At 36.7% G+C, this 22,652-nt stretch overlaps 1 protein-coding gene across 1 annotated transcript in view; it reads left to right on the plus strand.

Moving 5' to 3' along the window:
* Positions 1-22,652, plus strand: part of PXDNL (peroxidasin like) — a 521,054-nt gene that overhangs the window by 269,483 nt on the left and 228,919 nt on the right. Inside the window, exon 3 of the mRNA XM_045982128.1 lies at positions 12,453-12,524. Within this exon, the coding sequence (XP_045838084.1) occupies positions 12,453-12,524 (72 nt within the window). The remainder of the gene's footprint in view (positions 1-12,452; positions 12,525-22,652) is intronic.

The raw sequence follows: 22,652 nt of genomic DNA on the forward strand, positions 1-22,652 counted from the left end.
AATCTGGTTTGTCTGATATAAGAATTGCTCCTCTGACTTTTTAAACATCCATTTGCATGATAATACTTCTAAATCCCCTCACTTTAAATCTGCAGGTGTCTTTAGGTTTAAAATGAATCTCTTATAGGCAACAAATAAATGCGTCTTGTTTTTTATCCTTTCTGATAAACTCTGTTTTTTGATTGGAGCATTTAGTCCATTTACATTCAAAGTAATTGCTGATAGATATGTATTTATTGCCATTTTATTGTTTGTTTTGTCATTGTTTCTGAAGATTTTCTCTGATCCTTTCTTATCTTTGTCAACTTTGGTCTCTCGTTGCACTCAAAAGGTCCCCTTTAATATTTCCTACTGGTCTGTTTAGTGGTCATGAACTCCTTTAGTTTTTGTTCAGGAAACTCTTGATCTCTCCTATTCTGAATGCAGTCTTGCTGGAGAGAAGATTCTTGACTGCAGATTTTTCCCATTCAGCACTTTGAATATAGCATACCACTCCTCTGGCTTGCCAAGTTTCTGTTATGAAATCTCCAGCTAGCCTATGGGTTTTCCCTTGTAAGTTAAGGACTTTCTTTGGCCTTTCTGTTTTTAAGATTTTTCCTTCTCACCATATTTTGCCAATTTAATAATAATATGTCTTAGTGTTGGTCTGCTTTTTTTGATTTCAGTGGGAGTTCTCTCTGCCTCCTGAATCTGGATGTCTGTTTTCTTCCCCAGATTAGGGAAGTTTTCTGCTATTATTCCTTGAAATAACTTTTCGGTCCCCCCTCCCCCTTTCTCTCTCTTATTATTCTAGGACTCCTATAATACAAATGTATTTGATGGAGTCATTGAATTCCTTAAGTCTATTCCTGTGTTGCATAATTCTTCTTCCTGTCTTTTGTTCACCTTCATTACTTTCCATGACTTTATCTTCTAGGTCACTAACTTATTCCTCTGCTTCTTCCAGCCTGCTGTTCATTGCATCAAGCTTATTTCCAATCTCATTTTTTGCCTTCTTCATCTCTGATTGATTCTTTTTTGATCCATTTATCTCTGTGGTAAGGGTCTCATTGATGTCTTCTATTCTTTTCTCAAGTCCAGTGAGTATCCTTATGATTGTTGCTTTCAATTCTCCATCAGGCATGTTACTTATATATGTTTCACTTAAATCTCTGGTCTTGGCTTTATCTTGTTCTTTCATTTAGGATATATTTGTCCATCTTGGCATTTTGTCTAAGTCTCTGCCTTCTTCTATGTGCTAGAAAAATCAGTTATGTCTCCTTTTTCTAAAAGTAATGGCCTTATGAAGAAGAGGTCTTGTGGTATCCATGGCCTGAGGTGTCATGTGCTCTGCTGTTTTGCTGTGGCTGTTCTATCCTACAGAGGCTGCTGCTCTGAGGAGTGTTTGGTTCCTGGTCTGAATGGGTCAAGTTTTAACTAGGTGTGCTGTGGTCAGCTTGTGGAATGAAACCTGACACCAACTCTGTCAGAAGCCCTGTAGAACTTTCTGGTCAGATGTGGTATGGGTTGAGGCTTGTCCTGGTCTTCTATGGGAGAGACCCACAGCACAGGGACTGAAAGAAGTTTGCCTGCAAAACAAAGTCCTGCTAGAGTACAGGGAGTCAGCTTGATATAAGCAATTTAGGCAAGCCAGTATGAAGTTGTGTTGCTTCTGTGTGACTCTGTGTTTATGCTGAAGAGTGTGGGAAGAAAATAGCACTAGTCGGGTCCTTCATTCTGGGAGAGGTGCCTTCATGAATGCTGCCTCTCAGGGATGTGCTTTAAGAAAAGAGAATAATCTCCCCTCTATGTGCCCCAGGCACTCCTCAGCTCACTGTTTCCCTGCTGTCTGCCCCTGGATTGTTTGCCTGCATTATCTCCAGGAATAGTGCAGTTCTTTCCAGGCTCTATTTGAGTCAAGCCTGCTGACCTTTAAAACTTCAGGCTTTAAACCCCACTGGTTGCAAGAACTCATAAAATTCAGCCCTTCTCATTTTCCAAGCTTTGGGGAAAACATCTCCTTATGTATTTCCCTGTGTGCTTCTCTCTCTTGCCCTTTTCTGTGACTATGGCTCCCTCCCCTCTGTAGCACCCAAAATTCTTTTCTCCCCTAAACCTCCTCCTACTCTCACTGATGTGGCTTCTACTCTCCCTTTTGTTTCTGGCATATTTGGGATGATTTAATAGTTATCTAGTTGTGTCCATGAGACAAGATAAACATAGGGTCATCCTATTGTGCTGTCACCTTTCAATTTTTTATACTATTATAAATAATAATTTTACACTAATTTATTGAAAATGTATCTCATGTAGGTCCAGGGCTTTGTGTCATGCCAATGATGGATTAGAAACTTAAAAAAGTTGAATCCAGGTGGAATCCAAGTCCTATTAGTTCCAAACTGGTCATGTGTCAAGCTCTAAAATGTTGGTCAATGATTGAGGGAGAGGGCAATGTGGTTAAGTGTAGCATCTATTCTTACCAAAAGATGTAATTTGTCTGTAGGGAAGTTACCTCAAGGAGATAAAACTTTGGAAAAATCCTTGTGCTCTCCTTATTTTTTTTTTTTCCCTTTGATTTACTTTAATGTATTACATCTATTCCTGGAGGCTAGAACTGACTATTGAAAAAAGTGAGAGGTTATTGAACAAAGTCAGCAACTTGTGGTCTTGTTATTTAGTTTCATCAGGTAAATAGTAACAAATGCATAAACAATGGGGCTTTGAGAACAGTAAGAGAATTACTCTGGTTTTTGGAGGGGCAACCACCAGGCAGTTGTCCAGGTACAATGGTTGTTACCTGGTGATATCTGACACCTCTCTCTGTACATTTGAGATGTTGGGAGCTTCCCTCAACCTGATGAGGAACAAGTTGAAATATAGGATGTTTAAAGCAGTAAGCAGCCATTTGGAAAGTTTTCTGGAAACACACAAACACTCTTGCTCTTCATTTCCCTTTAATGATTCCTGTTTTTTTTTTTTTTTCTCATTTTTGCCTATGTTATTCTTGTTCTTAGATTCATCCTTATACTTCAGTTGGTTCGTTTGTGTTTTGTCTTACTTTTGTTTTCTGTTCTCTGCCAATTCTCTTCACCTCTATCACCATGTTGATTTATTCCCTTGGTTCATTATAGCTACCTACTTCCCACCTGTGAATTCTGCCTGGTGTTTCCTTTCTTTTTTTTTAAGATTTTTTATTTTTATTTATTTGACACAGAGAGATCACAAGTAGGCAGAGAGGCAGGCAGAGAGAGAGGGGGAAGCAGGCTCCCCGTTGAGCAGAGAGCCCGATGCAGGGCTCGATCTCAGGACCCTGAGATCATGACCTGAGCTGAAGGCAGAGGCTTTAACCCACTGAGCCACCCAGGTGCCCCTGTTTCCTCCTTTCTCATACTTTGATCAGCCTTGACACTTAACCTGTAGGAAGTGAGGCAGTAGGCTGTCACAACACCAAAATAAATTTTGTGACTACTGTGTATCATTTGCATTAGTTATTATTCCTTTACTAAGGAGGCAAAAGAAAAGTGAGACAAAAGGAAAGACTCTTGAAAATTGAGGCTGGAAACTGGAGACTATGGCTGGGATCCTTCTTGAGGCCTTAGGATCTAAGACAGTGGTTCCCATCTGGCATGGTTTCTCTCCACAGGTGATATTTGACACAACTGGAAGAGGAGATGCTCCAACATCTAAAGGATAGAGCCCAGGGGTGTTACTAACAATCTTGCAATTCAGTGGACAACACACCTCCCAACACTGAATTATCTGGCTTCAAATATCAAGACTGCTAAGGTTGAGGACCTTGGTCTAGGGAACACTATATTCCATTGGGCATCCTGAGGTATCTTCCCAAAGAGAAACCCTTATTTCCAGGTAATCCTTTATGAACCTCTCCCTATCATAATCCTCATACTTTATAAATAACCAACCCTACTTCTCTCTGGTTTCTATTTTCATATATGTTACCTTATTACCTTATTTTAATCTTAAGTTAACTCTGGGGATGCCAGATTAATGTTATTATTATGTCTTATTTAAAAAAAAATTACAGGGTTCCTGGGTGGCTCATTTGGTTAAGCAACTGCCCTCAGCTCAGGTCATGATCCTGGAGTCCCAGGACTGAGTCCAGCATCAGGGTTTCCACTCATGAGGGAGTCTGCTTCTCCCTCTAACTCTCCCCCCTCTCATGCTCTCACTCTCTCTCATTCTCAATCTCAAATAAATAAATAAAATCTAAATAAAAATAAAAAAATAAAATAAATTTAGATGGACAAACTCAAATTCCAAAATATTAAGTAATCAAAAAAGGTTTTTTGAGGATTAGAACACATTATCTTTTTATTAAATGGTGTGTCTTGTAGTGCCCTAGAGTCTCTCTTTCAAGGCTGTCATTCATCCTTAGAGAGCCATAAAAGCCTTAGAAATAGCTTTATAAGATGGCATAGCTAACAGAATGGAATCTTGAGAGTTTTCAGGTTAATCTTGGTAGAGTTGGGAGAGGGCTGGGGTCTGGGTTAAGTGACTTGAGAGAGCATCTCATCAATCTGAGTATTTCCACATTCAAGAGTTACTGAAAATAAGGTTCAAAGTAGGAAATGAAAGGAGCCTTTCCTTTGTCTCACTAAATTAAATTTATTTTCTCTTTTTCTTTGCCTTATTAATTCTTCAAGGCATTATGATTAAAAAGGAAACTGAGAGGTCAATGAAAGTGCTGTCCTGAGAAGATGAGCCAGATAACATACCACCTTTGACCAACAAAGTATCTATCTGTTTTTTCACTGTGCTGAGCAGTATTGGTGGGTAGAGGAGGCATTCTTAATAGTATAGAGGTTTCCCAAAAATTCTAATAATCTGCCATTGATTACTGGCAGTAGGTATAGAAAACTGGTTGAGAGTCATCTTGATAATGAGGAGCCCAGGAGCCTAAAAGAAGTGGGCTTCATGTTACCTTTATTATGATCATTAGGTATTGTAGCCTCCTTAGGTTGACAAAGAAAATGGGATCATAATGGGGCACCTGGGTAGTTCAGTTGGTTAAGTATCTGCCTTTGGCTCAGGTCATCATCTCAGGGTCTTGGATGGAGCACCACATCAGACTCTCTCCTCAGTGGGGAGTCTGTTTCTCCCTCTTACTCTGCCTGCTGCTTCCCCTGCTTATGCTCTCTCTCTATCAGATAAATAAATAAAATCTAAAAAAAAAAAAGAAAAAAAATGAGGTCATATTAATTACTGCTATTGGAGAAAATTAACTCTCAAAGATGACCCCCAGTGTTTGGCAGATGGGATGCCTTGGACTGTACAGGAATGGTAATCTGAGGGTGTAGGAAACTTCTAGCTGTGTCCCTTTGACTATCAAGGTCTACCACTATACAGAACAGGTGGCAGAATGCTGGATTTTAACATTTAATAAAAGATTTCTCTCTAGAGTGCCTAGTTAAGAACATGGGTCAATCAGATTGTATTCCACAATTTATCTAAGCATGTTAGTTCATCAAAAAATAAATCCCAAATATATAAATTTTTGTAAATTTTATGAGGAGGGAAGGCAAGTTCTTTCTGTTGTATAAGCCACCTTAAGAAAGGTTTTGTGAAATTGTGGGCAACTTTAAATACCTTAGTGTATTATTTTTAATTGTGGTAAGTGCACATACCTGAAGGTTTATTACGTTTTGTTTCGTCATTGACCTATGCAAGAACCATGAGGAGGAAGCTTCATCTATTTAGCGTCCCCAATAGAATATGAGTGATCACCTAGCTAGCCATCAACCTCTGAAAGGCACATGTTCACTTCATTGAAAATATACTATGATAAGAAACAAACTAGGTGTGCCCGGGTGGCTCAGTGGGTTAAGCCTCTGCCTTCCGCTCAGGTCATGATCTCAGGGTCCTGGGATTGAGTCCCACATTGGGCTTTTTGCTTGGTGGGAAGCCTGCTTCCTTCTCTCTCTCTCTCTCTCCCTGCCTGCCTCTCTGCCTATTTGTGATCTCTCTCTGTCAAATAAATAAATAAATTCTTAAAAAGAAACAAACTAACATTTTATCAGTTTCACTATTGAGTCAGAGTCAAAACAAATAAAGACATTCAAAGTGAAATAACTTTTAAAGTCTCTTTGGGTCTAGCATTCTATGATGTTCTATACTGCAAGATGACATCAGCTCCTCCTCACAGGTGTGAGTAATTTAACAAGAGGTGATTTTCTTTGTTTCCTGAAGTCATTCATGCTACAAATTCACAATAAGATAGCATCTGGAACTTTTTTTTTTTTGGAAGAGCATCTAACCTTAATTTTTCTTTTAGTCAACACTAAAAATTAATATTATCTATTATTAAAATGATAATTTAAGAAACATCTCTGATTTCAGATTTTTAAAACGTACTTAGCAAATTGATATTATCTTGTATACAAGGCCTTGGGATTTTCTTTTTAACATGGGAATATATATATATAAGTTTTAATAATGACTATATATATGAATTCCAAATTATTGAACTTAGATCATTTATCTTTTAAAAAAAATTTGTATTACATAAAGCATGATCATAGCCAATTGGCAAGAAATAGTCAACCTGGATGAAAGGTCAGGAAAATAGTATTTAATCCGACTTATTTTCCATTTCAGCAAATCTATAAAATTATCCTATCAGTTTGATAATTTCAAATTTCATAGCCTGACTCCTCCAAAATAGATTTAATTTTGCTAACAATATGTGCATAAACGGTTAGAGAAATGTCTTTGACTTAGTGTATGTCATCATATCTTTCATAATCATACCCTAGAAAAGAATACTTGTATTTAATAAGAATACAAGAGAATACAAAAATACTAACAATCTGACTGTGGGCAATTTACAAACTTTGAATCCTTCTATCTAAATTTGGGAGATATTTACCAAAGTAGTTTTTTCTGAATAGTGTCTTTTTGGTTTTTTTCTTTAAGTTTTTTTTTTTTTTGTGTGTGTGTGTGCATGTCTGTATTTTCTATATTTTCTATAATTAACACATTATTTATGTAGCATTATAGTTCTACTAAAATGGAAGTCATATGAAGATAATATGTTCTTGTACTTTCTGAGCTCAGAGGACTAGACATTGGCTCTGTGTGTTGGAAGATTACCTAAAAGCTTTTGTATGTACGTATGTATGTATGTATGTATGTATAGTGCATTTAGATTTAGAATGGTAAAAATGCTTGCAGTTAATGTGTTTTAAAATAACATTAAGACCTAAAACTTTTTAGAAATCTAATCCATAGGCATATTTTTTAATTTTAATAATGGATTTTACAGATTAGATAATATACTGATTTTAGTTAGTGAGGTTTCTTTTTTTTTAAGTGTGAGGTTTTTTGAAGCAGTTCTAATATGCCTGCTATATTACTAAAAATGCACTCCTTTATTGGTTTTGGTATAGATCTAAAAAATGTCATATTTTCAGTTACTGCTTGTAATAATAATTACTTATGGTAAGACAAAGTGTGAGCTTAATGGCAGCATTTTGAGAGTGTCCTGTTTCTCTGTTTCTTTTTTTACACTTGATTGGTGCATTCTATTTTTTTTTTTCGTCCCTTCTAAAACTATCATAGGGGAGCCTGGGTGACTCAGTCTTTAAGCACCTGCCTTTGGCTTAGGATATGATCTTAGGGTTCTGGGGTGGAACCCCGCATGGGCTCCCTGCTGGGTGGGAAGCCTGCTTCTCCCTCTCCCACTGCCCTTGCTTGTGTTCCCTCTCTCACTGTATCTGTCTCTGTCAAATAAATAAATAAATAGTCTTAAAAAAAAGTATCATAGTTTTTCTCAGGTGAAAGACTAAAATAATTTCCATTGTCACTATCATTTAAAAGCACATCTTAAAGAGGTGTTATTCCATGACATTACGTCAGAGAGAATCATGAGTGATCATTATGGAAAGAAAATGAAAGGGGCACCTGGGTGACTCAGTGGGTTAAGCCTCTGTCTTCCGCTCAGGTCATGATCCCAGGATCCTGGGATCGAGCCCCACATTGGGCTCTCTGCTCGGCTGGTAACCTGCTTCCCCCACTCTTTCTGCCTGCCTCTCTGCCTATTTGTGATCTCTTCCTCTGTTAAATAAATGAATAAAATCTTTAAAAAAAAAAGAAAGAAAATGAAAGTATCATGGTCAACATAAGATATGATTATATAATGGAAACACCCACATTCAACTGAAAGGAGAATACTTTTTTTAGATAGTTTAGGTAAGTGAAAAGACAACTCACATTCTTAAATAGGTAAAGTCACAGTGGTAAAATTTAAATGTTAATTAAAGTATCCAGCACATATACTTTGTATATGTGCTGCTGGGGAAAGGACACTGAATTTGAAGAAGGTTCCTAAAGTACCTGGGAGTGAGGGGTGGGATGGAGGAGTGGGGTTGTGGCTGTGAAAATAACCATTAAAATAGCAAAAAAAAAAAGAAGAGGGATAAAACAACCCTATATAGAAAATGATACAGAAAACAACAATATTTGAAATATTTCCATAGTAATTTGTCTAGAAATAGACTCAGTGCATTTAGAAATACGTATTTAGAAATATGTATTTGATTACATTAACATCAAAGAGGAAATATGACTATGTCAGTCAATAATAATGACAATACATAAGTAGTTTGGAAAAAATAAAAAAATAATTCCGGATAAATCAAATATTTAAACATAAAAGTAAAACCATAATAGCTTAGGAAAAATAAGCTTTTAATGTAATTTTAGATTCAGCCAAGCCTAAGCAGGATACAAAATCCCAAAGCTATGAAAGAAATGACTAACAAATTTCATTACATAAAGATTTAAAACATCTGTATGATACAAATAATAAAGAGAGCTGAAAGTACAAACTATACTTTGAAATACTATTTCTAAAACATTATAAGCAAAACTTTAATTTTTTTTACATGCAAAGAGTTCTTAGCAAATTAATAAGACAAAGAACCAAGTGGAAATAGAGAAAGGATCTATTTAATTAATTTACAGAAAAAGAAACAAATAACCATCAGTGTAAATTTTCAAATATCTGTATCGTTCATTTACTTCAGAACACTTAAATTTTGGAGTTTTTTAAAATTTCAAAAGATAGGACAGTTTATCTATTGGATCTGTGAAAGAATTTCACAAAGAAATTTCATATGTAAATCTGTCTTTTCTTTTGAGAAATATGCGTGAAAAAGACTTGATATATTCAATTGAAGAAGTGTGTTTTTAAAATGTGCCTGATTTTTCTTCCCTTTCTCTCCCACTCCCTGCCTTTTTTGTTTGTTTGTTTGTTTTCCGCTGTTTTGAACTGCAAATGATGTGCTTGTAATAATGTAAATATTTTTAGTTGTTATTAGTGGTGGCAAATTTTTAAAAAAATAGTCATTATTGACTTTGGCCAAGAATTTCTTACTTGATAACTTTGCAGATAACTCAGGAATCACAGTTTATGGTTGCTGAAAGTTTTAGACTATTTACTTTAGTAGGCATGGAAATGAAGTTCAAAATCCTGCCATTTTAAGGGTAGTAGAACCATAATTCTGGAGAGTGTCCAAATGAAAAGTAAAAACATAATTATAAAGCAGAAGCAAATTAGCATTATTACCACTTAGGAAAAACCCCAAAGTATCTTGTTTGTACTTAAACATAGGTATTATGATTCACTTTCAGAGTAACTCTTGGCATTACCTTGAATGGAAATTTTATTTGACACAGGAGAGAGCTCTATTTTGCTTCTTCCCACTTTGATGAACACATAACCATGCAAAAAGCTTTTATCTTTCCTAATAGCTAGTAATTGCTTTTTAACAAAATATTTCCACCCACATAGTACTTATTTGAGTACACATTTGTGTGTATATCAAATGTACAAGTATATGTGTGAAAGATACAATTATTAAAATAGGCCTATTGGTCTGTTGCTGTTTTTCTTCCTCATAGTTTTGATCATCAGGATTGCAGATCTCCTGTTTTCAGGAGTTATTTTATTTCCACAATAAAAGTATAACATTTTTCTTGGGAGCTTCTTTTTTCTCTTTCTTTGGCATCATAGACAATATTAGGATATAGAATATAACCACACATTTCCTCAAACTCGTATTGATTTTTTTGTGAAAAAATGTTAGATATTGTTTTATGCCCTGAATCTCGGTAGAATTGCTTATAAATTTTGAACACATCTCCTTTATGAAGAATAAGACAAAAAATAATATATATGACAGTCTTTATAATCACTTAGCCAAAACATTGTTAGGAAAATATTCCATTCATTAAAATTATAACAAAGATACTTTAATGGAAATCATAATGTTTTGAATAAACCTTAACAACATCTATGTACTTGTGATTGGAAAACACATTCAGCTGTGAACCACTGTAATGAATTTGTTTCTTGTCAACAATAAAAACATTTTCAAGAAAATCTGAGTTAAATTGCTTGATCTCATACATTAGATTATTAACATACATATTATTACAATGCTCAAGAAACAAAAGCAATCTCAGTGCAATTTTAGAAATTTAATGTTTTTTATTTCACCAAAATTTAGATAACTACATAAGAAAGTGCAGAAACATAGGCTCTGAGCACATTTTATATACTGAAGAAAGACGAATTATAACTAGTATCTTTTCCTTTTTCAGTTCTGATATTGAAAGAGAACAAAGCACTAATGACCAAAGGCATCCTTTATGTTACATGGATCAACTTCTTTCCTAGGCACCATCCTTGTGACAGTAAAGAAAATAGTCAAACAGTTTCCTATATTCTGTGGTTCAGATGAGCTTGAGACTGTATACACATATTATATGCCACACATACAAACATCTCACTTAGAAGATGCACAAATCACACACCTATGTAGTATATATATGTGTACACACATGTACATGTATACACATTCAAATATGCATCTGTGTATAAACATATGCATTATATCTATGTACACACATATGTATATAAGATGTATATATGTATGTGTGCATACATAGACTTTTTTCTATATACGTTGGTGCATGTATTTAATAAAATGTGGGGTAGAATAGTCATTCTTCAAGTAATAGTAGATGTATAGTGGTAGTTTGGGGATCTAAAGCAAGTGTAGTATTAGATTTTGAGTATTAGATTAAGAATGTACAGAGAGAGTAACTAAATAACAAATTTTCTCAGGACAATATTTGTGACTGGTATTAATAAGATATTAACTAAGTGTGTTGCCTTTAGTTAGCTTAAAAATTTTCTTGAACACATGGTAGACTATAAAATTGATGGGATCACTGACTGAAGCTGAGAATTATCCATAAAAATGGACATTACCTCTGTATTGCATCAGCTCTCATGCATACTACAGATTGATTGTTCTGCCTCCCTGATGGCCAGAACGCTAGGCATAAATGGCAAGGACTGGCTTTGCTACCATAGACGGGGTGTTGGATAGTGACCTCAAATGCTGCTTGGAGAATTAATTGTGTGGCTGAAACTTTAGAGGTGAGGCAAGTCTGAGTATGTTAGAGACAGTCGAATTTGGGGTCTCTGGGTTGCTTCCATCTGTATGAGTAAAATAATTACCTGCTCCATTGGCCAAAACACTTCTGTTTTCCTAATAAGTCATTTTAAAAAAAGCATAAAACAACTATTTTATAATACACCTTTTCACTAAAAGTGAATCCTCTAGCATTTTACTCTGGTAGTGGATTTAGAAGCTTTGGAGTTTTTAAATGGTATAGGATATTTAGAAAAATGTGTGCCAATTCAATTAGTAGACATTCCCTGTACATTTAGACATGTCATAATAATTTAAATCTGAAAGAAATTTAAAGTGTATTTCCTAGGGAAAAATCTATAATTTTTATTTGTCAGAGTGCTTTTTCTAAAATGTTTGAAGTTGTTGAGAGGTGATTTTTCTGTAACTTGTTTTACTGTTCAAATCCAATTTATTTTTGCCACCTGTTATTTTTCTCCCTATATTTTTTAGAAGTCAGTTTTGGACCATTTGATAGTACTATAATAAGAATCTCACTTCCTATGGTGTAATTGACTCTCAGTTTGACAGTTCAACAAATACACAATGAGACTCCACTGCTTGGCATGAGCAGTGATATTTATTTTTCTAAGGAAAATGCTTAAGCCTGAGTGTATATAACTCTCCCTCTGTTTATTTAGAAATATATTCCTTTGTCACTGTGACTATATTGATAATTTTCCTTTTACATGGTAGGCTTCAGGAAAACAGGAATTTTATCCTACAGCTTATAGTCCTCTTTTAAGGGTATTTTAGGGTAATTTGATAAATATAAATTATTTATGAAGTCTTTTGTGACAAACTAGCATTTTAATATAGCCTTTTTGAAGAGAAAGTTTTAAATTTGTAAATTTAGTGAATGTATCTGTAAATGTTTTTCTACTCTGTAAGGACTATTTCTAGTGGAACTATTGTAATATTTGCAGAATCTGTTTCTCATTCTGAAATTTGTGTTTGTTTTTGTTTTTTCAGTCTCCTGAACAACAACCAAATCAGACAGATTTCCAGAAATGCTTTTGAAGGACTTGAAAATTTGCTTTATCTGTAAGTTGCAAGAAAGGACAAAAATAACTTACAGTGTTGATAGATTATTTTTGCCTTTTTGTTTGTTTTAACCAAAGTAATTCTTCATCTTCTCGAAAACTACTGTCAACATTTACACAAAACACATTTGAAGATTTCTAAGTGAAGTCAATTGTTGCTTTCAACAGATTATTCAGCTGAGCACATTAGAATTTGATGCACATTTTTATCCCCCCATCTCTGCCACAAAAATTCTAAATTGGAGAAAAATAAAAACAAAAACCATTTACCCAGCCTTCACATTCAAATCTAATTAATTGATAATTTTAAAAATTGTATAGATGAAAGAGAAGATCTTTATATCAACAACTCAGCCATCCAAGAACTTCTGAAGCCAGTGAACACATTACAACTAGGAACTTAAATGAACATGAATAATAATCAAATTTTGGAAAAATATGTGGAAAAAATTTTCCAAAAAAAATTTTGGAAAAATTTGGTCACAAATATGACCAATGACAATTGTTGTACTCTTGTTTATAACAAGTAAATGAGAATAAAGGTACTTTAAATATTTTGTTTATTTTAGAGAGAGAGAGCTTGAGAAGAGAAGAGCACTCGAGAGAAAGAGAGAGAGAGAGCAAGCAAGCAAAATTGGGCATAGGTGGGGAATTGAGTATCAGGATCCTCACTGAACAGGGAGCCAGACACAAGCTTGATCCCTGAACCCTGGGACCATGACCTGAGCTGGAGGCAGATGCTCAACCGACTGATACACCCACACATCTCTGAGAATAAAGTTATTTTAAATGAGTCCTTGTTTTGACTCAGAAACCAGTCCATGCTGGTAGGTTAAAAGTTGGGAGGTTAGGACTGACACTTATGTGGAGGGTGAAGGAAGAAACTAGGATATTTGTCTAAACACTGAATGAGTGCTACGAGTTTCCTTTTGAAGAAGCTTCAAGAGGTAACTAACATTTTTGCACAAATATGCCCATTTGTATATACTTCATTAAGTACTTTGTGTCAAAAATCGATTACTCTTTTAAAGAAAAGATGCTACCCTAGCCCTTTGGTTCCCATCTCATTTCTAAAGTGGTCACATCATCTTTCTGTAACACTGGAATTCATAATACACCTCAGCTCTCGAGCCTTACAGCATTTTGTGTTCAAATGAGATACCCCAGCCTACTAGGCAAGACCTTCTATGGCTTTTTTTTAATTTAAATTTTATTATTATTTTTTTATCACTCAGTCCTAAAGTGATAGGACTGGTTCCTTTTTGGAATTGGTCCATTCTATTTGCTGTCCTAATTGTTCATGACCAACTTAACATGCCTAGCAGGTGCATGTCAGTTTTGATTTCCACTGAGAAGCATTGCTAAGAATGGTTCAAGCTTTCTTTTTTTTTAAGATTTTATTTATTTATTTGACAGAGCTCACAAGTAGGGAGAGAGGCAGGCATAGAGAGAGAGAGAGGAGGAAGCAGGCTCCCTGCCAAGCAGAGAGCCCGATGCAGGGCTCAATCCCAGGACCCCAGGACCATGACCTGAGCCGAAGGCAGAGGCTTTAACCCACTGAGCCACCCAGGCGCCCCAAGCTTTCTTGACTGGTGGTGTGAGAAATCTGCTCCTTGTAAATGAATGAGCTCTACCCCCCCTGCATTTCACCACAGGCCTGTGGTTCTGTGGTTCTTTACTCATTGGCATGTAAAGAGTATCACCCTTACAGTAAAATAAACAAATTAATAAAAAAAACCCATAAAACAAAAACTTTATAACTTTGTAAATGGTAGCTTAGAAGAAACCTCTTTACTACAGCAATATTCAATGAAAGAATCTAGTAAAATGACAGTTATTAGCAAGAAATTATTTTGGATAAAATGAAATTCAACATTGCTGTGGCTTGGATCAATTACATGGACATGTGCACTATCAGCTCTGTGTAAGAAGCATTTAACAAAACTTCCAGTAATTCTCTAGCCAGTTCACACACTATTCATTAAGTGAAAGATAAGACTCTCCTGTAAGATGTACATTTAGGAAAGAGGAAGGATAATTTATAAATGTTTCATTATGCGATAGGTTGCGAACATGTTCATGTGGCCACTGAAGTAAAACTTTCCATATTTTCAATAATATTGGCAAGTAAGGATTACATCCCAAATCAGAGAAGTTCATAGAAAAATGAAGATTGTAGGTACAAGACCTATTCAATGCAGACAGTACCTGTCTGGATGAGAAAAAAATAGAATTGTAAGGTTTTAAAAAAAACATCAAGGTCTGAGGCAATTAAAGATGGCCTAACTCTGTCACTGTGTGTCAATTCAATAATGCTTTAAGATTAAGCTGACCATCCGCTATCATTCTGTGAGCTGATCTAGTGAAAATACGTGGAGCAGACATGAGCTTTTTGGGGATAGAGTTCACAAATACTCTGAAGTATGGTTGTATTCATTATTTTGGTGGTCTGTGGTGATATTGGGATAGGCAGTGGGGAGGGGGAGGGTGGTAGTGTATGAAGATGAAAAGGCATGAGTAAAGCCCATATATGTATTTGAAGGACAAAGATACACAAGCTTATAGGACAATAGGTTTTATTATATGGGCACATATGAGGTGTGGTGGTGTCAGAACAGAAGGGAGACCAATTCTGCCTCCTAGTTTGGTGGGCAAGTTAGACTTCAAGTAAGGGGGTGTTTAGGAATTATTGGATCATTGACAAAACTAAGAACTGTCAATGTTAACATCTTTGTTATGATATCAGTTGCAAAGCATACTAAGTTTTGTTGTCTTGCCCTACTTTGGCCAAAAAAATTAAACATGATGTTGAGGAAAATAATATACAAAAAGCATTCACAGAGACAATTCTGAGTCTGAGATTGCATGTGTTGGTTTGAACAATGAGTGCAGTATGAAGGATGAAGTGAGCTGTGACTGGGAAATAAGGGGTCATACTAGAAAGGCCTTTCCACAGGAAGCTAGATGGTGTTGTGTCAGGGAGAATTTATAGGGGAAATGTATGATTACCTCTGTGGTTTGGGAGAGGCCAGTCTGGGCGAAGGGACAGGTTTGCCTGAGGCAGAGACTCAATGGTAGGAGGCTATGCCAACGTCTCCTGAATGGCCATGCATGATGACAGCCTGAACAGGACTCTGCAGTAGGACTACAGAACTGGAGAAAGATTTCTTCTTCTTCTTCTTCTTCTTCTTCTTCTTCTTCTTCTTTCCTTTTTTCTGAAGTTTTTGTTTTGTTTTGTTTAATATTTGATAAAGGGAGAGAAAGCACACACAAACAGAGGAAGGGGCATAGAAATAGAGAGAAGCAGGCTATCTGCTGAATGGGGACCATGGCACAGGGCTCAATCCCAGGATCCTGGGATCATGAACTAAAGCTGAATGCAGACACTTAACCATCTCAGCCACCCAGGTGTCCCTGAAGAGAAATTTTTTTTATGTAGATTTGTTTAATGACTTTATGGCAAAAGAGAGGGAATGTCTGCTCTTCTCATAGAAAATCCCCATTTCTGTCTCAGTCTGTGCCATTAATACTCCAGCCTCCTTCTACTGTCCTGGGAAAATTCCTTGGCCACCTGCATACTCATAATTTCCTAAAACTTTCCCACTCCTCCACAAATCTAGTTTTTATTTTCTACCCGATTTTCTGAATCTTTGGATGGATTACTCATAGGATTTGCTCAGTAATTTGACATTTAATTATATTTAGCGTTATCTCCACTTCTCTCCCTACATGTATGTATGTTGAGGTCTCCATGGCCCCATACTTGAGAATCAGGGACTTGCTTGTATTTCTTTCCAGTTCTTACAAAGTTTCAGACACAGTTCTCTGCTTCCCCAAACTCGTGTGCTCCTCCAGCACACATCTGTTTCCTTTTCAGTAAATAGCACCCTTATTCTTGAGCTGCTTAGCATCATGCTTACGTTCTTCCTTTCTCATACGCTACTTCGGCACACTTCGTTCATTCCAATCCTAAAATATTTCTAATTTGGTCACTTTCTCCATCTTTCCTGCCTCTACCCTAGTGTGAGCAGTCATTATTTCCCTGCTTCACATTTCATTTTAATAAAAGGGCTACTCCCTATTTGGCCTGTAAGTCCTAGCATAGTTTTTGATCATCCATGCATGTAAATCCATCTAATGTCTTTCTTTCCTTTGCTTTTTATACTTGATCCATTGTTCTTTAATTTCTCCAAACACAGTAAGTGCTCAGCCCCCAACCTCCATGAGCTGTCACATGCTGCTTGTTGGTTTTTCCTTGGTGATCTTCTGTCTTGTCTCAGCTTTAAAGTCATCTCCCTAGGACTACTTCTAGGCCAAATAACCCTTGCCTCCTTTTTTCTTTATCAGTGTGCCCTGTTTATTTCATTTATCAAGTCTACCATAATAGTTAATGTTATTCCCCTTATTTTTTTAAATGTGTTTTCTGACTTCTCACTGGATTCTCCGAAAGCAATTGGCCATACTCCTCTTACTTACCACATATCCCATCATCTAGAACATAGGAAGTAAGTGCTCTTTAAATATTTGTTGACTAAATAGGAGAACATAAGGCAATCAATAAATGCTTTATATTTGACTGATTAATGCTTTTAGTTATGCTGAGTTCATTATTTCTTGAAAAGCGAGATTTAAACACATTAAATGCATTTAGTGTTAGCTTTTTCAGCAACATGTATCAATCAGTTATTTGTATCGTGCCTTTTCCCAAGGATTTCAGGTGTTTGTATTACATAAAGTATTTTTAGTGCATGTATATTCAGGAGGTTAATTTTTATTAGACCAGATATATCATAGGATTGCAGTTTTGCCTTGCCAAACACAAAAGAGAGCACATTATTTTCCCTTAAAACAAAAGCATTTCTGAACTCTTCTGAAATTCTAATGTATTTTGGTTCAAAATGTATCATTGATTCCCTTAGGCAAAAACAAATTGAAAATTGCAGGACAAATTTGCTTTCAGATTCACAAGGAAAAATATGACTGTTTGAGGAGATCTTTGGAAACCAGTTCATTTAAGGTTAGCTGAATTTTGGACCTAAGAAGCATTGAAAAACTGAGAGCAAAACCTTCTTCTTCTTTGGGTTAACAGACCAGCAACTGTTATGTTTTGTTATCATTATTCTTAATCAAGTTAAAATTAATCTAATGCTAAACTCCAAAATAAAATTTTATTTATTCAGAAACATTTTGGCATCTCTGAAGTGATAATGATTTCATTACTAATGAGCATTTAACAATAACAAAAATCATCCATACAGTAAGAACTGTTGTCTATCTGCTCATGTTTCAGATACACTGAGTATCATTCAGTAGTATTTATGGAGGAAATTTATGTCATATTCAAATCCATAATTTTGTTTCTGGCTTTGGTTCCCAGAGTTTGGTCTCTGAATTATAGCTTCTTTCTGCCCTTAACCCATCTCTTGCCATCATTTTCCTCACGAACTCCTATTTCTGAATGCTACTCTCTCTGCACAGACTCATCTTCTTAGATCTTTGCTTGAATATGTCATTTGCAATTGTATACTCAGCAGTGGCCTTTTCCATGTCTCTCTAGTCTCCAAATCTATTTGGAGTCTACCACATTCCTTTTGCAGCCTGCAGATAGAAAGATATTCTTGTGGCTGTTTTGGGAGATTTACAAATGTTAAGTTCTTGGGCAAGTGAGTGTTACTGAAGAGTCTCATCTTTAATATGTAAACTTGAAGGACACAACTCTCACCATTTCTGGCCTCTCTGTTAATACTCCCTGAACATTAATGACAAGCTAACAAAATAAATGAAATTTCCATGGGGTTTCTTTTTCACTGTATCAGTTAGCTTTTCCTGTGTACCAAATTACTTGAGAACATTGTGACTTAAAATAATAATTACTATTTCTTATGATTAACTTATGGGTTGATTGGGCAGATCTTCTGGTCTAGACTGGCTCAGCTGAGGCTGGAAGCTGTAGGATGGCTTTCCTTACATATTTGGCAATTGCTCAGTGTCAACTGGGATGGCTTTCTCCACCATGTGGTCTCTTTTTCTCTAGCTAGTCAGACTGTGCTTGTTTACGGTGATTTTATCCCTAGTGCCATTAGAGATGGGCTTTTCATGCCTTTGGTGTGTTATATTTGCTAACGTCTCATTTCCTAAGTCAAACCATATGGTCGAGATCTGATTCAAGCACTAGAGAAATGGATTCCACCCCTTGATGGCCAAAGAAGCAGAATCACCTGGCAAAAGGGTATGAATCCAGGGATGGGGAGAAATTTGTGGCCATTTCTGTAATCCATCACATTGACATGAGCTTCCAAGAGTGAGGCCCAAGTTGCAATCACAATAGGCGTATCCTGGTTTAGACACCAGGATAGACTTATGCAATGGGTACTCTATTCAAATGGGAGAATAGGTCATATGTAATTGAGAGACATGGGTCTGGGAGCAGAGTAGACTTGATGGGAGGAACAATGCTGTGGCTTAATCTTGAAAGGAAGATTTGTGAGAAAAGGCAAGACATGGTCTAGTGCGTTTGGGAAATGGCAACTATCTTTTAATTATTAGATTTTAGGGCCCAAATAGAGCATGATGAGAGATAAATTTGGCAAAAGCCAAATAATGGGAGACAGGAGGTTTTTGTGCCAAGCTCTCTGTCTCTACTTGCTTACCTTTTATTTCTACTCACTCCAAACCAGCCTCTGTTCCCACCACACTATTAATAGAAGTTCTCTGACAAAGGCCACTCATATTGTTAAACATATTAGAAATATTCCATTATACACTATGTTTAATTTTGTCTAGTGGTTTCCTTTTCTTGACCATTCATACACCTGAAAATATCTTTGGTGTTAGTGACACTTCTCATGTTCCTGGTCTGTTCTTCCTGCTCTGTCTCAGACTCTCAGAGTCCTGTACCAGGCTGTGGTCTTTTTCATACTGGTTTCATATGGTTGAACATATCTGCTCCCATGTATCAGTTATTATCTAGATGCCACTGGCTCACAAATCTTTATTTTGAGCCTAAATTGTCTTATGTTTTTAAATACACACACACACACACACACACACACACACACACACACACACACTCTACCTGTCCCATAGGAGCTTCAGACTCATAATGATTTGAACTTAATTAATTAATCTTTCTCCCTTCAAACCTGCAACTTATTTTCCCCTCAAATATGCTTCTTATTTTAGTAAATGATGGCAGATAATACAGTCATCTGAACTAAATATCCATGCATCATACTGGCCTCATCCCAATTCCTCTCCCATTATAGCCAATTAGTTGTCAAGTTCTGTCTATTCTGCTTTAACGCTATTTGTATCTTCCCTCCTTCTATGCCCACTGTGATGACTTACATTTAATCCTTGTTACTCATCGCCATAACTATGAGAAAACCTCATAGTTCAAGCATTTCCTCTTCTATCTCTGAAGGATAACTAGTCATCTTTTTTTAAAAGTCTCCATCACACCATTCTTCTAAGGTCCTTCAGTGGCTCCCCATTGCTGTTTGGATGAAGTAAAATTGAATTAGCACTAGACTTGACTTCACTTACATCTTCAGCTTTCTTGATGATCGCCTCCTCAAACCTTGTGCTCTGAAGTTCCTGATGTGTGGTATTTGATAGTCTCCTGATTAGATGTCTTTAGGTCATCTTTGAGTTAGTGGATTATACAGTATTGTGTCTTCCTGAGATTCCTTCCAGGTCCCTGACTCTGATACTGAGATCACATCACTGATCTATTATTTATTATCACCTACTATGTGTTTGAGCAGTACATAATGTCACTAGTCTATGCAACAAGACTTACGGTTTTATGAGTGGAAAAATGGACAAAATAATTTTATCAGGGACACAAATGTGGGAATACTATGCCATATGAAGACTTAAAAGGGAAAGAGAAGGGGAACAAGGAATTTGTGCTAGAGGTAGAGAGTGTGGCAGCTCTGCCTTTTTGGGTGGTGTCTGCATATCATATAGTACCATGCATAACCTAGGCCTGAATTTTCTCTTTCTCTGACAACTGCTCTTAGGAAACTTCCCATGAGGTTATAGCTGCAGGCTGGAGAGAGAAGGTGGTATAGCAGGAATAGGGCCACTTTTTTATCTCATTTGTTTTTGGCTTTAGGGCCTGCTTGAGCCTGATCATGTATATACCAACTGTGTTTGAGGATGAAGTCCAAATTTAGGGTTTGGTCAGAGAACCACTGGCTTAAACAGTAGAAATTTATTTTCTCAGAGTTCTGGAGGCCAGAAGTTCAAGATCAAGAGGATGGCAGCGTTGCTTTCTTTTAAGGTTCCCTCTCTTTCACATGTAGATGGCCATCATTTCTCTGTCTTCCCTCCATGCATATATATACCTGTGTCCTAATCTTTTCCTTATAAGGATGCCAGCTGCATTGGATTAGGGACCATCCTAATGACCTCATTTTACCTTAATTACCTCTTCATAAAGCCTTATCTTTAAATATAGTCTCATTTTGTGGTATTGAAAGTTAGTATTTCAACTTAGGAATCAGGGGAGAGGGTGGAGCACAATTTCACCCATAACAGCATTTATTTATTATCTTTTTTCATTAAGTTTGAGATCTCTCTGGTTCTCATTATGGTGAGTACCTTTTTTGATATTGTGTTATGAGACTCTAAATCATATTTAAATCTGCTTTAGCTGACTTCTTCTTTGTTAGGGAAGGGGCTACCTTTTTACTGTCAGATGGAGGTAGAAGCCCAGATCTCCACTTGGCCTCCATGGATATCCATGTGGTAGTGGTTGCTTCTAGTCAGAATTGGGAGTTCTGGTTTTCCACTAGTCCTCCACAGGTATATTCCTTGCTAGACAGAGTATAAATGTTTCATTACTGCTCCCCACATAGCCACACTGACACCAAGTAGAGGGAGTGGCTTCTTTACCGCTTCATGGTGCTAAAACTACTGACTGTCCACTAGGCCTCCCCTGATGCCACCCTAACAGGGAGCAAAAGGAGAAGCTCTTTGTTGCTCATTTTGGGTAGAGGTCCAGGATTCTTAGGTGGTCTATACTGTCAACTTGGTGTGGTTTCCTTATCTTTACTGTTTGCTGACAAATGTCCTACCTAGCTCCTCTAACAATACTGCTATGGGGGTGTTGGGTGCCTCATCAGAGCCTCAAGGGTGTAGAAATCTATGCCCTCACTTGGCTTTTGCTGGCATGGGTGGGGATGGTGATACAGATTTTCTGTGGTGTTTGGCTGGAACAGAGTGGTTCTTTCCCAAAAGTTTTCTGTCTTGTTAGACTTCCCCATTCCTTCATTTGTTATGAGTTTTTATTATCTGTGTTCATTGACATTTCCTGGTTTTTGGCTGTTCAGCTTCACCTCTTGAACGACTAAGCAAGAAGAAAACCCAGAGACTGATTATTATGCTATTCCTTGAGTCCTGAGATTCTTAGCAAATTTGCCTTCTCTCTACTTTTCATTCTTTTTTATGTTTGTCTTATTTGTAACATCTAAGTTTTTAAATTGTGTTCAGCAAGAAAACTATGAAAAAGGATTTCTACTTCACCTTCTCAGAGACAGAAATCTTTATAAACACTTTTTTTTCCCTTTTTATTTATTTATTTTTTTTTTTTTCAGTGTAACAGTATTCATTCTTTTTGCACAACACCCAGTGCTCCATGCAAAACGTGCCCTCCCCATCACCCACCACCTGTTCCCCCAACCTCCCACCCCTGACCCTTCAAAACCCTCAGGTTGTTTTTCAGAGTCCATAGTCTCTTATGGTTCGCCTCCCCTCCCCAATGTCCATAGCCCGCTCCCCCTCTCCCAATCCCACCTCCCCCCAGCAACCCCCAGTTTGTTTTGTGAGATTAAGAGTCATTTATGGTTTGTCTCCCTCCCAATCCCATCTTGTTTCATTTATTCTTTATAAACACTTTTGAGTATCTTCTTCAGTATATGTATTTTTTCTTTTGCTTTTTAAATTTAACCCATGTGTCACTACAAGTCCCCTCTCTGGCTCAAACTATTTGTAATCTTGCCCCTGTCATTGGGAACTTTTACATCAGATCACCCAAGGATTTGCTCTTCCCTCCCTGTGCACCTTCTGCCCTAAAGCCTTCCTGACTTCTAGGTCTGTGTGTTCAGGGGGAACCCCAGTCCAG

Source organism: Meles meles, chromosome 1 (genome assembly GCF_922984935.1).
Source record: "Meles meles chromosome 1, mMelMel3.1 paternal haplotype, whole genome shotgun sequence".
Lineage (NCBI taxonomy): Eukaryota > Metazoa > Chordata > Mammalia > Carnivora > Mustelidae > Meles > Meles meles.